The sequence below is a fragment of the Bufo gargarizans genome, chromosome 2, assembly GCF_014858855.1.
Source record: "Bufo gargarizans isolate SCDJY-AF-19 chromosome 2, ASM1485885v1, whole genome shotgun sequence".
NCBI lineage: Eukaryota > Metazoa > Chordata > Amphibia > Anura > Bufonidae > Bufo > Bufo gargarizans.
Window position 1 is genome coordinate 558794073 of NC_058081.1, and position 16482 is coordinate 558810554.

Genomic DNA, 16482 nt, shown 5'->3' on the forward strand with positions numbered 1-16482 from the left:
TGTGTGTGCAGTGGCGCACTTACGGGGGGGGGGGGGGGTCCAGCGGGTCTGGACCCCCCTCGAACAACCAACGAATACATATATATATATATATATATATATATATATTTTTTTTTTTATCCCTCAGTGCCGCACTGCCGATTACCAAATACAAATGACTGTGCTGCGGCTGGGCAGGGGAGGGAGCGGCGTCTCCCTTCCCTGTTCTTCTGATAGGCCGCAGGCACTAATGCCTGCAGCCTATCAGAGGCCGGCTCAGGCGGCACGATGTCGTCATTATTATCGTGCTGCCTGAGCCGGGCAGCACACAGCAGGGACACAGGCCGGAAGAGGCCTGCATCACATGGCTGCTGATGAAGGTAAGTATTAGTTTATTTGTTTTTTTGAGGGGGAGCTGGCACTATGGGGGCATCTGGCATTTCTTACACTGTAGGGGAGAGGAGCACTACGAGGGCATTTACTGGGGCACTATATAGGGGTATTTTATACTGGCATACATTATGGGACATTAGCTCAACTGCAGGCACTAAGCGGGGGTATTACATGTACTGTCATATTATAAGGAGAATTATTACTACTAGGGGGTATTATAGGGAGCTTTGCTACTACTGGGGGGTTATGAGGAACATGATCACTAGTATGGGCACTATAGGGGCATTATTACTACTAAGTGTGCTCTGGCAGAGAATTATTTCTATTTTGGGGAGCACTGTTACTTTGGCGAGGTACCCTTGCACAGTATCAGCTTAGCACAATTATTTTGGGGGGACATTATCTTTATACTATTAGTGTCTGGGCACAGTTATTTTTTAGAGCACTGTGTGCCAATAATCGTTGAAGGGGGCTGTCACAACCAGACAGCTGAGAAGCTCTGACAGAGGCCTTTCAGAACCTCCTCCTTGAGTTCTCTTTGTTGTGCTGTTCAGTTCCTCATCTCGTTAGCCTCTCTCAGCTGTCATGGAGTTGGACTGATTGCTTCCCTTTAAATCCCTCCCAATGGTGCATTGCTGGGCGGCTTATACTTCCTCCTGGAGTGTGTGTGCATGCTGATCTTGTTTTCCTGTCTGCTACAAAGTTAAGTGCTGAACATTTATCTGTTATTTTCTGTTTGCTGGATCCCAGGTGACCCTGACTCCCTCCGTGTCTGGAGTAGGGAGCCGGTGGTCGTGTCCCCTCACTATTGTAGGGTGTTCAGGGGTTATATAGTCGAGGTACGTGGATATGCAAACCTCCACCTTTCGGATCTTTGCATAGGCTGAGCAGCCAGGGATAGTCTCAGGACTTGTGCAGGGGTCTCCCTTTTGGTTCCTTAGCTTTGGATCCACTCAGTCATATATGCATGTTGCTTTATCTTGTTTCCTGTACACCGTCCGTGACATTATAAGCCGCCAAAACCGTCTCAAGCATGGATCCGGTTTCACTTTTGGCTGAACGCTTCCAGGGTCTTTTTATTGGAGGTAGCTGATCTCCGTAAGACTTTTTCTCAGCTTCAAGTGACCGGTTCAGCTTGCGTTCATGGAGTTTGTTCTGAGCCTAAGATCTCGCTCCCGGATACGTTCTCCGGGGGTAGTGAGAATTTTGTGCGTTTTAGAGAGGCTTGCAAACTCCATTTTTGCCTTCTTCCCCATTCCTCTGGTGATGAGGAACGGAGGGTGGGGATCATTATATCGCTGCTCAGAGGTAACTCTCAGTCCTGGGCCTTTTCGCTGCCAGAGGGGGCACGGCCTCTCCGTTCAGTGGATGAATTCTTTTTAGCCCTGAGTCAGATATATGATGATCCGGATCGTATTGCTCTGGCTGAGTCTAGACTACGTCTATTATGCCAGGGTAAACAATCCGCAGAAATATACTGCTCAGAATTTCGGAGATGGGCAGTTGATACTGGTTGGAATGATGCTGCACTCCGAAGTCAATTTTGCCATGGTCTTTCAGAGGGATTGAAAGATGCATTTGCCTTTCATGAGAGGCCTATTTCTTTGGACTCTGCTATGTCTCAGGCCGTTCGTATTGACAGGCGTCTTAGAGAGAGAGGAGAGATCTCTCCTTCCTGTCATACTCATTCCCAGGACAGTGCAGCGGTCCCATTCTGTGCGCAGGGGTCTCAGTCGCTGTCAGCCCCTTCTGAGCAGGAGCCCATGCAGCTGGGGTTGATTGCTTCTGACAATAGAAGATTCAGCTCGCATGGGAGGGTTTGTTTTTGTTGTGGAGGTATAAATCATTTGGCAAATATTTGTCCCTCTAGAAGATTCAGGCAGTTTTCTGGGAGTAATAAAGAAACAAACAGGAAAAAATCTTTTAAAAATGTTCCGTCTGTTACTATTGGCAGGGTTGAGGCGGAAATTGAAGGTTTTCCGTTTGTTTGTAGTTCCCGTTTTGTCCTGCCGGCTAGGGTGGCGCTAGAGAGCAAGAACATTTTTTGTGAGATTTTTGTGGATAGTGGAGCAGCTGTCAATCTCATTGATAATCAATTTGCGATAACTCATGGTTTCCAGGTGCGCACTTTGGGAAACGATATTCCTGTTTTTGCTATTGATTCCGCTCCACTTTCTCAGAAATCATTAAAGGGCATAGTTCACAATATCCGTTTAATTGTGAGTGATGCTCATGTTGAGGATGTGTCATGTTTCGTCCTTAGCGGATTACCTACCCCTCTAGTGTTGGGGCTACCCTGGATCACTAAACATAACCCCACCATTGATTGGCAAGCGAGGCAAATAAATGGTTGGAGTGACTTTTGCAGAGAGAATTGCCTCACGACATCTGTTTCTGAGGTTGCTACTAAGACTGTACCATCTTTTCTCTCTGAATTTTCGGATTTCTTCTCTGAGAGTGGAGTTCAGGATTTGCCCCCGCACAGGGAGTACGATTGCCCTATTAATCTCATCCCAGGCGCCAAACTGCCTAAATCTCGTTTATACAATCTTTCCCAACCTGAGAGGATCGCTATGCGTGCTTATATCTCTGAGAGTCTGAGAAAAGGACACATATGACCCTCGAAGTCACCTGTTGCCGCTGGTTTTTTCTTTGTTAAGAAAAAAGATGGTTCTTTAAGACCTTGTCTGGATTTCAGGGAGCTGAACAGTATCACTATTCGTGGCCCTTATCCGCTTCCTCTGATCCCGGACCTGTTTAACCAGGTTGTTGGGGCTAAAGTCTTTTCCAAATTAGATCTAAGAGGGGCATACAACCTGGTCAGGGTCAGAGAAGGAGACGAATGGAAGACGGCCTTCAATACTCCTGAGGGCCATTTTGAGAATTTGGTTATGCCTTTTGGTTTGATGAATGCCCCAGCCGTTTTTCAGCATTTCGTGAACAGCATTTTTTATCATTTGATGGGAAAATTTGTATTAGTGTATTTGGATGACATTTTGATTTTTTCTCCTGATTTCAAAACTCATAAGGAACATTTACGTCAGGTCTTGCTCATCCTGCGGGAGAATAAATTATATGCGAAACTGGAAAAATGTGTGTTTGCGGTTCCAGAAATTCAATTTCTGGGGTTTCTTCTCTCCGCTTCTGGTTTTCGCATGGACCCCGAGAAGGTCCGCGCTGTGCTTGAGTGGGAGCTTCCTGAGAATCAGAAGGCGCTGATGCGTTTTTTGGGCTTTGCCAATTATTACAGGAAGTTTATTTTGAATTATTCCTCTATTGTTAAACCCCTCACTGATATGACCAGAAAGGGGGTAGATTTTTATTTTTGGTCAGTAGAGGCGCGTAAGGCTTTTTCTAATATCAAGGAGAGTTTTGCTTCTGCTCCCATCTTGGTGCAACCTGATATTTCTTTACCCTTCATAGTTGAGGTTGATGCTTCTGAGGTGGGTGTGGGGGCGGTCTTGTCTCAGGGTTCCTCTCCTGCCAAATGGCGACCGTGTGCCTTTTTCTCGAAAAAACTCTCCTCCGCAGAGAGAAATTACGATGTGGGAGATAGGGAATTGTTGGCCATCAAGTTGGCTTTTGAGGAATGGCGCCATTGGCTAGAGGGAGCCAGACACCCTATTACCGTATTTACTGACCATAAAAATCTGGCCTACTTGGAGTCAGCCAAGCGTCTGAACCCGAGACAGGCCAGATGGTCTTTGTTCTTTTCTAGGTTTAATTTTGTGGTCACGTTCCGCCCTGGAGTTAAGAATGTGAAGGCAGATGCCCTGTCACGTTGTTTTCCGGGAGGCGGAAATTTTTGAAGACCCGGGTCCCATTTTGGCTGAAGGTGTGGTGGTCTCTGCTCTTTTTTCTGAATTGGAGGCAGAGGTGCAGGCAGCCCAGTCAAAGGCTCCTGATCTTTGTCCTCCTGGGAGGTTGTTTGTGCCTCTCACTTTAAGACACAAGATTTTTAAGGAACACCACGATACGGTCCTTGCTGGGCACCCGGGGGCAAGAGCCACACTGGATCTCATCGCTCGGAGATTCTGGTGGCCTGCGCTTCGTAAGTCGGTTGAGGGTTTTGTGGCAGCCTGCGAGACTTGCACTCGTGCCAAAGTCCCTCATTCACGGCCATCAGGTCCTCTCCTTCCCTTACCCATTCCTTCCCGTCCTTGGACACATCTGTCCATGGACTTTATCACGGACCTGCCTCGTTCCTCGGGGAAGACTGTGATTCTGGTGGTGGTGGACCGTTTTAGCAAAATGGTGCATTTCATCCCTTTTCCTGGTTTGCCCAACGCTAAGACGCTGGCGCAGGCATTTATTGATCACATTGTCAAATTGCACGGTATTCCTTCAGACATAGTCTCTGATAGGGGCACGCAGTTTGTTTCCAGATTCTGGAAGGCTTTCTGTTCTCGCTTGGGGGTTCGGTTGTCATTCTCTTTTGCTTTCCACCCGCAGTCGAATGGCCAGACAGAGCGCGTCAATCAGAATCTGGAGACATATCTGCGCTGTTTTGTGGCGGAGAATCAAGAGGATTGGTGTTCTTTTTTGTCCCTTGCTGAGTTTGCTTTAAATAACCGTCGTCAGGAGTCCTCTGATAAGTCACCATTTTTTGGTGCATATGGGTTTCATCCGCAGTTTGGGACTTTCTCGGGAGAGGGGTCTTCTGGTTTACCTGATAAGGACAGATTCTCCTCGTCTTTGTCATCTATTTGGCAAAAGATTCAGGATAATCTAAAGAGCATGAGTGAGAGATATAAGCGTGTGGCAGATAAGAGACGTGTGCTTGGTCCGGACCTGAATGTTGGTGATCTGGTGTGGTTGTCTACCAAGAATATCAAATTGAAGGTTCCCTCCTGGAAGTTGGGTCCTAGGTTTATTGGGCCTTACAAAATCCTGTCTGTCATCAATCCTGTTGCCTACCGTCTTGATCTTCCTCAGACTTGGAAGATCCATAATGTTTTTCATAAGTCCTTATTGAAACCTTATGTTCAACCCATTGTACCCTCGCCTTTGCCTCCTCCTCCGATTATGGTTGATGGGAATCTTGAATTTCAGGTCTCTAGGATTGTGGATTCTCGTCTTGTTCGCGGTTCTCTTCAGTACCTTGTTCATTGGGAGGGTTATGGTCCTGAGGAGAGGATGTGGGTCCCAGTGACGGACATTAAGGCCTCTCGTCTCATCAGGGCTTTCCATAGGTCCCATCCTGAGAAGGTGGGCTCTGAGTGTCCGGAGTCCACTCGTAGAGGGAGGGGTACTGTCACAACCAGACAGCTGAGAAGCTCTGATAGAGGCCTTTCAGAACCTCCTCCTTGAGTTCTCTTTGTTGTGCTGTTCAGTTCCTCATCTCGTTAGCCTCTCTCAGCTGTCATGGAGTTGGACTGATTGCTTCCCTTTAAATCCCTCCCCATGGTGCATTGCTGGACGGCTTATACTTCCTCCTGGAGTGTGTGCGCATGCTGATCTTGTTTTCCTGTCTGCTACAAAGTTAAGTGCTGAACATTTATCTGTTATTTTCTGTTTGCTGGATCCCAGGTGACCCTGACTCCCTCCGTGTCTGGAGTAGGGAGCCGGTGGTCATGTCCCCTCACTATTGTAGGGTGTTCAGGGGTTATATAGTCGAGGTACGTGGATATGCAAACCTCCACCTTTCGGATCTTTGCATAGGCTGAGCAGCCAGGGATAGTCTCAGGTCTTGTGCAGGGGTCTCCCTTTTGGTTCCTTAGCTTTGGATCCACTCAGTCATATATGCATGTTGCTTTGTCTTGTTTCCTGTACACCGTCCGTGACAGGGGCACTATCTGTGTGGTAGTAGTATGTCCAGGGGGACTGTTTCTGCAGTATAGTATTGGGGGCACAGCGGGCACAGTATTGGGGGCACTATCTGTGTGGTAGTAGTATTTCCAGGGGGACTGTTTCTGCAGTATAGTATTGGGGGTGGCAGGAAAGTGTGTTCAGAAGATGTGAAGATGATGGAAATGTGGGAAACTAATGTCTGTTTGTCAATCTCTGCAGAGACTGGAGATGGCTGAAAAATCATCATGCCGGTCTGGTCTGAATGAAGAAGATGAGGAAAGAGAACGTCTACAACAAAGGTGACATCACTGAATGTAAGAGGTATGTGGCACTATGTAGGAGAGGAGATGCTCCGGCTCTTCCCCCTGCCATTTGCAGAAGGAGGATTCAGAGCTGGGTGAGGACGGCCAAAGGGGGCAGCATGCCACGGGCGGATGGCAGATGGTGGGGGGAACCACAGGCCTTGAGCAGGATCGGGGGAGGGAGGAGAGTGGAGCAGCTTCCTGGCTGTGGCCTGCTGTTTATTGTATAATGTGAAGCAGGCAGTGCAGCCAGGACAGACCCTCCCCCTCTCTCCATATGGTGTGTAGAGACAGGCCGCAACTATAGAATGTCAGCGGTACAGTGTTTGTTGGGAGTGGCCTATTATATGTAGGAGGGGCTTTTAATAATGGGTGTGGCTAAACATTTCAAAATTTTTCCACTTTTCTACTTTTAGAAATGGCCAGGCAAAAGAATCAGCGCAACACGCTATGCGCCCCCGCATTTTTAAATATGAGGGGGGCTTTTAAAAATGGGTGGGCAAAAGAATTGCTACAGCGCGCTACACGTGCCACATCTTTCAGACCCCCCCCCCCCCCTAGACAAAATTCCTGGGTGCTCCCCTGTGTGTGTGTGTGTAATATATATATATATATATATATATATATAAAATTTATTTATTTTTTTATGCAGAAATTTGACCTACAACTGCATCAGCCAGATGTAGTGTCCGGCAGCCCCTGTACTCAGGAGTGGTACAGGGCTGTCACACATTAGCTCTTGTGGAGAGCCTGCCTGTGGCAATCATATACGGCAAACGTTGAAACGGGAAAAAAAAGTCTGAATAGGCGATTTGCTGTTTGGTTGCTTCACATCCCACAAAAAAATTTATAACAAATTATCAAAAAGTCATACACACCCCAACATTGTATCAATGAACAGTACAGATAGCCCCACAAAAAATAAGCCCTCACACTGCTCTATAAACATAAAAATATAAATGTTATGGGTGTAATAATTTGGTGAAAACATTTTTTACACAAGTAAAACTATGCATATGTAGTATTGTTGTAATCGTAGTGACCTGGAGAATGAAAGTAACACATAATTTTACTGCACAGGAAACGCTGTACAAACAAAACCCATAAAACTGTGGTGGAATTGTGTTATTTTTATAATTCCACCCCATTTTAAATGTTTTCCCCGCTTTCCACTACATTGTATGCAACTGTATATATTGTGCCACTAGTACAACTTGTCCTGTAAAAAAAAAAAAAAAGCCCTCATATGTCTATCTAAGTGGAAAAATATAAAAGTTATGGCTTTGGGAAGGTGGGGAGTAAAAAACTAAAAAAATAAATAAATGGAAAATTGGTAATTAAAGGGTTAAATGAGAAGCGTTATGTCTAAAAGGAAAACACTGCATTCCAGCATAAAAAACTCATATCTTATGAAACATTGTGGTGGCAGTATCATGGTTTGGGCCTATTTTGCTGCATCGGGGCCAGGACAGTTTGGAACAATGAATTGTGTAATAAATGAAGTGTTAGGACATCTATGAGCTGAATCTCAACAGAACGTGGGTCATGGAGCAAGACAGCGATCCTAAGCACACAAGTCATTCGACCAAAGAATGTCTAAAGAAGAATAAAGGTAAAGTCTTAGAAAGGCCAAGTCAAAGTCCTGACCTTAATCCAATAGATTAATAGAATAGAGCAGTTCATGGGAGCAAAAATAAGTTAAAAATGTTCCCTATCATTTTGCACTCAATACCCCATAATGAGAAAGTGAAAACAGAATGTTTGAAATCTTTGCTAATTTATTGAAAAGGGAAAACTAACATCTTGCATTTATATAAGTATTCAGACCTTTTACTCATGACTTAGTTCAAGCACCTTTGGCAGAAATTACAGCCTCCAGACTTCTTGGGTATGCTGTCACAAGGTTTGCAAACCTGGATTTGGGCATTCTCTCCCATTCTTCTCAGCAGATGCTCTCAAGCTCTGTCGGGCTCGATGGGAATCATCAGTGGATAGCCATTTTCAGGTCTCTCCAGAGATGTTCGATTCAAATCAGAGCTCTGGCTGTGCCACTGAAGGACATTCACAGAGTTGTCCGTAAGCCACTCCTGTGTTGTCTTGCCTGTGTGCTTAGGGTCATTGTTTTGTTGGAAGGTGAACCTTCAGCCCAGTCAGTGGTCCAGAGCACACTGGATCAGGTTTTCATCGAGAAAATCTCTGCTCCATTCAGCTTTCCCTCAACTCTGACCAGTCTCCCTTTCCCAGCTACTGAAAAACACTCCCACAGCATGATCCTGCCACCACCATGCTTCACTGTAGGGATGGTATTGGGTAGGTAATGAGCAGTATCTGGTTTCCTCCAGACATGACTCTTAGAAATGAGACCAAAAAGGTCAATCTTGGTTTCATCAGAGAATATTGTTTCTCAGTCTGAAAGTCCTTTCTTTTTTTTTTTTTTTTTGCAAGCTTTTATGGAGTTTTTTTTTCTAAGGAGAGGCTTCTTTCTGGCCACTTTGCCATAATGCCCAGATTGGTAGAGTGCTGTAATGATGGTACACCTTCTGGAAGTTTCTCTCATCTCCACACAAGATCTTTGGAGCTCAGCCAGGTTGACCATTGGGTTTCTGGTCACCGCTCTTACCAAGGACCTTTTCCCCCATTATAGTTTGGTGGGGTGGTCAGCTCTAGGAAGAGTCCTGCTTGTTCCAAGCTTTTTCCATTTAAGAATTATGGGGGCCACTGTGCCCTTGGGAACTTTCAGTGCAACAGAATTTTTTGTACCCTTCTTCAGATCTGTGCCTCCAAACAATCCTGTCTCTGGGCTCTACATGCAGTTCTTTCACCATGATGGCTTGGTGTTTGCTCTAATACTGCCTTGTGTGTTAGATACTATGCTATGCTGCTATTATTACCGCTGCACCGCCTCACATCTCCTGCCTTGTCCATAAGTTTCCACATCTGCACTGTACTGCTGCTGCTCCCATAAAAGGGAGAATTTTTAGATGCTTGTTCAGAAAAAGCTACTGCTTCTTCCGATATTACTGTGTGTTTTTAAATGCAGGCAGGCATTTACCCCTGTTAAGGCATCATTTTTTGACCAAGTCACTGTTTGTTTCGATACTTCTGTTTGTGTGTATAAACATGGCAAGCATGTAGACCACTTTTTGGACCACTTGTTCAGGACAAGCTATTGTTTTTTCTGTTACCATCATGTGTTTTTGCACACCGGCAGGCATCTGCTCCCATTAAGTGACAATTTTTGGAACCTTGTTTTAATTTTAAAAAGCATAAATCCAACCGCAATGTGTGTGTGTTAAACAGACATTTACCCATAGTTATATGTGTCAGTGTTACTCTGACATTATTTATGTCTTTACATTAAAAAGCTTGAAAGCAGAGCGACAAAAAGAGAAAAATTATAATAAAAAAGACAAGAGAGTAAAAATAACAGTCCTAGGAGACCTCAGAGTGTCATACACTAATTTTCAGATTGATTTGTTAGAATCGGCCCCTTAAACGAATTTTGAGAAATTCACAAACTTTCAAACATCACTGTATACATACAGCAGATAAAACTGACAACCCCTTTAAAAATAACATATCATTTAAAACAGATAAAAAGTGTCACTTACCTCCTCTTTTCTATATGATGGGCTGAGAAAATGTTTATATCTCATCCTCAGATATTGCCCCAGCTCATACTGCTGTTTGATGCCTACCTGCAGTAGAAAATATTATTCCCTTACGTCCTACCAGCAGCACAGATGGGGTTAACTGCCCCTGTGGACTGGTAGGACCGGCGGAATTTTAATGAGCCCAAGAACCAATAAACGATCTTCAGCTCCCTGAAAGGGAGGAGATCACCCCCCAGCCCACCGTGTTTTTTTCTGTCCTTTGGACAGGTTGGACTGGCGTATCGCTCCTTCTGGGAGCTGAGAGTTAGGGGCTCCTTTTCTTTCTTGTAAAGGATCGCCCCGTTTTTTTATATGGCTCTCTTTTTGCCTTTATTTCAGGCGGATTGCGGCGATTTTTTTATACCTGGGGACCGCGGGGAGCGGGGTGTCCCCCTCCCCTCTCCTTTCAGTTTATCCTGGTCTCCCGTTCCTCCCATCGCCACATGCGTGTGGCGCTATGGGCGCCGCCATCTTCCGGAAGTGACGCGCACTAGCTGCGCTACGTCACTTCCGTTTTTTTCGCAGCGCGGCTGAGGTTCTATCCTCACCCTCTTGATAAGAGTTACTTCCCTATAGACATCCTGTGATCCAGGATGACCCGGGGCAGCTATCCAAAGCATGTTTAGCTAGTTTGTTTAGCTCTCTTATATCTTAGGATACTTACGGTTTGGGACCCGCCCAGGGGGCGGGGCTTCTTCCTTTTAAGCGCCCAGAGCCTGTCATTCAGTGCTCTGGTTGCATTGCTTTGACAAGCTAGCTCCAGAGTTCCCTGTGCCTTGTGATATCCTTATATTATTGCTTGACGTGGGTTGTGTGTTCCTCTTCTGCAGCTCTATATTTCTCTAGTGCTGGTGGGCCCCTTTAAGGTCTCGTTTCTCCACCTCCAATTTTCTTTTGTAGGTGTTATGACCTGTCTTTTTTGTTTCCAATTACAGACTATGGCTTCCCCCAAGGATCTGGATCAGCGAAAAGCTGGGGCCAAGAGGAAGCATTTGGCGTGCTTTGATTGTAACATGCCCTTAGACGACGGCTGTCCCTACTCTAGGTGTGAGAGTTGTCGCACGGCGTCCACGGAACCCACGATGCAGGAGATGTTTCAGTGGACGAAGACATACGTGGATGATTCCATTAAGGGAGTGGTGCGCTTATTGAATGAGAGGTTACCAGGACCCTCTCAGACTCCCATGGATGTGGCCGCTCCAGTCGCACCAGCCGAAAGACCCACCCCCTGTTCGGTGGGGTCTTCTTCTGAGGAAGAAGAGATCACTTCTTGCTTTTTCCCTCCAGAAAAGACGCAGAAGCTACTTAAGTCCATCAGGTCGAGGGACCATGATGTTGACATTGGGGAGTCCTCCGATCCCGCCGTACGGACACAGCGTGTCTTCAGAGCGGATGAGACCCTTCTCTCTGTGATGCGCACAGAATGGCGAAAGCCTGAGAAAGGCCCAGTTCTCACTAGAAAGTTTAAACTTATGTACCCGATGGCTAAACCCTTGGTGGAATCGTGGGGTTCCATTCCCAAGGTGGACATGGCGATAGCCAAGTTGTCCCGGCGCACTCTAGTCCCTGCAGATGATGGGTCTAGTCTGCAGGACCCTCTAGATCGGAGGGCAGAGTGCACCCTCAGAAGGAGTTATGCGGCGGCCGCTGCCTCCGCATCAACTTCGATTGCGGCCACTGAAGTAGCCACCTATTTACGCTCTAGGCTCAATCAGATCCAGACAGATGTGGACCAGAGCGTATCCAGGGATGATATCTTAGCAGCTTTCAAGTCAGCCAACCTGGCTATGGATTTCTTAGTCGACTCCACCCAGATGCAGTTGAAGCTGGCCGCCAAAACTATGGCCTTAGTTTTGGCTGCCCGCAGACCACTCTGGCTGAAACCTTGGGTCACGGACAACGCGTCCAAGTTTAATCTTTGTGGGCTCCCCTTCGAACCAGACAGGCTGTTTGGGTCCGAATTGGATAAAATAATGGAGGGGCTCTCCGACAAAAAGGGGAAGAGCCTCCCCCAGCAGCCCTTTTGGGGACACCCCAGGCAGGGAAAGAAGCGCGAAGGACGTCCGGGGCAGCAATCTAGGCGCAGAGATTGGGGGGGACCGTCTCGTAAATATTCGAGGCGCTCCCGTAAACCCGCTAAGGAGGCAAAACCCTCCTGACTATGGGCCTCTTCGAGGCTCTTGGATAAGCCCTGCTGTCCCTGCAGTGTCTCCTCTAGACTTTCCCGTACCACTCCCCCAGACGCCCGTGGGGGGCCGTCTCTCCCATTTCAAAGACTCTTGGAGTCAGTTGATCGCAGACCCTTGGGTTCTGAACTTAGTCTCCGTCGGGTACCGGGTAGACTTTCTCTCTCTCCCCCCAGAGAGATTCGTCGCTACACGAAACTTCGGGCCGGCCAAACAAGTGGTCCTGGAATCTTACATCCAGGACTATATCTAGAGGAGGTGCCCTAGAGGAGGTGCCGGCAGGGGAGAGAGGCCTAGGCATTTACTCACCAGTGTTCCTGGTTCCCAAAAAGACGGGAGACCTCCGGATTATCATCGATTTGAGATTTCTCAATCGATTTATAAGGAAAACAAGGTTTCGCATGGAAACCATAAGGTCAGTCGCCCATATCCTCAACCTCGGGGATGTCATGGCTACTCTGGACCTCAAAGATGCTTATCTTCACATTCCGATCCATTCCGCCTTCCGGAAATTTCTCAGGATCGCGGTCCAGATTTCAGGGGTTCGCAGGCACTTTCAGTTCACCGCGCTCCCCTTCGGAATCTCTTCTGCCCCCCTTATCTTCACCAAGGTGGTGGTATCGGTGGTGGCAGCACTGAGACTTCAAGGGCTGACTATTATTCCTTATCTGGACGATTGGCTTTTCATAGCCTCTTCAGTTCCGATCCTTACTCACCATCTTCAGGTCGCAATCTCCTTTCTTCTCCGCCTAGGCTGGATTATCAACTGGCAGAAGTCGAATGTGAGCCCATCATCTTCAATCCATTATTTAGGATTCGTGGTCGACTCTGTGGAGATGTCCCTCCGGTTGACTCAAGAAAGGAAAGCGCGGATTCAGGACCTGGCAAAGGTCCTTCATGTCCCTCGTCGAGTCTCTATTCGGACTCTCATGAAGATGGTGGGGCTCATGTCAGCGGCTGCGGACGCAGTCCCTTGGGCGCTATGGCACCTCCGTCCTCTTCAGTCAGAGGTCTTACACTTATGGAACGGCAGCCCTTCGGGGCTAGATTCCCTGTGCTCCCTGTCCGGTCAAACCCGGAATTCCCTCAGATGGTGGTTTCGGCTGCCAGCAGGGAAGTCTATGACCCAACCAGTTTGGGTCATATTGACTACAGACGCGTCCCTTGTAGGCTGGGGCGCTCACCTGGACGGATCCCAAGTGCAGGGATCTTGGTCCCCCCTGGAGCGGCATCTTTCCTCCAATCTTCGCGAGATGCGAGCTATCCGGCTAGCCCTCCTTCACTTCGCCCCTCAGATTCGGGGCAAAGCGGTGAAAGTCCAGTCAGACAATATGACTGCGGTTCTTTATTTAAACAAGCAGGGAGGCACAAGGTCATTACCCCTTCTATCAGAGATCGGGGTGATCCTTCGGTGGGCAGAGCTGAACCTTTCCCATCTATCTGCCGTTCATATCCGAGGTTCCCTCAATATGATAGCAGACCGCTTAAGTCGAGGATTACCGACCATGGAGTGGTCTCTGCATCCGGAGGTCTTCAGGCAGCTAGTTCACAGTTGGGGTATGCCAGAGGTGGACCTCATGGCAACCAGGTTCAACGCCAAGGTGCTGAGGTTCTGTTCCCTGTACCGGGAAGACAACCCCCTGGCGATAGATGCTCTGTCGATACCGTGGAGGTTCAGGCTGGCTTATATCTTCCCTCCTTTTTCCATGATACCGAGGGTATTGATGAAAATCCGTCAGGATCAGGCCTCGGTAATAGCCATCATACCGTTTTGGCCCAAAAGATCCTGGTTTACCCAGCTCATTCAGATGAGTCGGGGACAATACTGGAGACTCCCCCCGGAGCAGACCCTGGTGTCGTGGGACACTCACCTCTGCCCAGATCTGCACAGGTTCAACCTGACAGCCTGGAGGTTGATCAGTCCCTTCCCAACATAGAAGGGCTTTCCGAGTCGGTCCTGAGAACTTTGTCGCATTCCCGAGCAGAGTCTACAAACAAGGCCTACTCCAGGATCATGAGAATCTTCGTGGCATGGTGTGATTCCAAACAGGTGGCGTCTGCAGATCCGCCCCTTCCTGCGATATTACATTTCCTTCAGGACGGATTAGATAGAGGCCTATCTCCAGCTACCTTGAAGGTACAAATTTGTGCCATCTCGGCCTGTCTCAACAGGCCATACTCTCGGGACCCACTCATCAAACGCTTCTTGAAGGGAGCGGAAAGACTAAAGCCTACTATACTGAAACCCATTCCCCAATGGGATCTTTCAGTAGTGCTCAGGGGTCTAGCATCTCCCCCCTTGGAGCCTTTGGAGGAGGTTGATTTCAAATATTTAACTCTAAAGATGGTCTTTCTTCTGGCTATAGCCTCAGCCAAAAGAGTCTCTGAATTGCAGGCTTTCTCTGCAATTCATCCATATATTATTTTCTTACAGGACAGAGTACTCCTGAAGTTTCTACCATACTTCAGACCTAAGGTGCCTACTTTTCAAAACATCAACCAGGTAATCTCCTTACCAGTTTTGTTTACAGCCTCCTCCTCTGATACTCCAGCTAGAGATCCGCTGGATATTTCTAGATGCCTCCAGATCTATGTGGATAGATCCAGAGAGTTCAGGATAGATGAGAATCTCCTTATCCTGTTTGCCGGTAAGTCTAAAGGCCGTAAAGCGTCTAAAGCCACCATTAGTCGCTGGATCAAGGAGGCCATTAAGGAAGCTTTTGTCTCCCAAACCTTAGATCCTCCCGAGTTTGTGAGAGCCCATTCTACTAGGGCGGTCTCCACCTCGGTTGCGGAAAGAAGCCTTCTCCCCTTAGAGTTGATCTGTAAGGCGGCCTCCTGGAGCTCTGAGTCATCCTTCATCTCCCATTATAGGATAGATGCTAGGATGGCAGAGTTTTCGGCTTTTGGGCAGACAGTTCTTACTTCTGCCAGGCATGAGGACCCTCCCTAGGGGTTTTATCTTGCTATCTCCCCATCTGTGCTGCTGGTAGGACGTAAGGGAATCGTTAATTTCTAACGATAATTTGTTTTCCCTTAGTCCTAACAGCAGCACACAAATATCCCTCCCTAAATACATCATACTTGTTAAAAACACGGTGGGCTGGGGGGTGATCTCCTCCCTTTCAGGGAGCTGAAGATCGTTTATTGGTTCTTGGGCTCATTAAAATTCCGCCGGTCCTACCAGTCCACAGGGGCAGTTAACCCCATCTGTGCTGCTGTTAGGACTAAGGGAAAACAAATTATCGTTAGAAATTAACGATTCTATTAATGAATCACAGTAATATATGCACTATTCTGAGGTCATATCAGGTAACTGCAAAAAGTACAATTTTACAACATTTTCTCATTTTTTTCAGAAAGAAAGAGGAAGAAAAAGTATAATGTGGAGTTAGTAAACCAAAGAACCTTTATCCAGCTTGCCCAGTCAACAGTTGGATGGATCTAAAAACTGCAACTGCTTAGTTATACAAAGTACGCTGAGTGGAAGTGAAGACACAAAGGAGTTCTCCCAAATAAACCCACCACAGCAATCAGTGGATTTCTGTGGAACACGGAGAATATATATTATTGTATAGCACACATTCAAATGCATAGGTGATCACATAATACATGGCTATTGTGGATAATAATGGGGACCTAAAGTGGAATCTCCTTCTATGATGTTTATATGGCCTTAACTGGCATAGGGAAATTGGTTGTCCTGATGGTATAACCCATTTAAATTGCAAATTAATTGCTGTAGTTACTGGAATGTACAGTACCTGCGTCAGCTGTTGCAGTCCATTTTCCCAGACTGTAACTTTGTAGGGGTCAGTGGGGTATGTATAAATTGGGGAACGGTCCCCATGTCGATAGACCTAGAATGGAAAAAAAAAAAAACATTAACTAGAACCCAGGAAAATATGCACACGCCCCATGTAAAAAAATAATGCAGTGTACTGGTCCCAGACAAAGCTGCTGGCAGAAACAGTAAGTAATTGACCAATCATGGACACCAAAGCAGCTGGTCCGGGTGGAGCAGAGAGTACGAGAGTAAGGAACTAGAGGTACAGATATAGTCAATAGGCCAACTTGTAACCAGGGGTGACAGTGCAGGACCAAGGATGAGGCAGTGGGGGAGTTGTACAAGCAATGGGTCAGGGCAGGCGGCCCAGTTACAGGTCAGGCAATCTGGGT

General features: G+C 47.1%; 1 protein-coding gene across 1 annotated transcript in view; it reads right to left on the bottom strand.

Annotated features, from left to right (window-relative positions):
- LOC122928614 (testicular acid phosphatase homolog) overlaps positions 1-16482 on the bottom strand; it is a 156204-nt gene that overhangs the window by 76164 nt on the left and 63558 nt on the right. The window contains exons 2-3 of the mRNA XM_044281622.1: positions 16068-16163; positions 10076-10162 (exon numbers count right to left, since the gene is read on the bottom strand). Coding sequence (XP_044137557.1) covers positions 10076-10162; positions 16068-16163 — 183 coding nt within the window. The remainder of the gene's footprint in view (positions 1-10075; positions 10163-16067; positions 16164-16482) is intronic.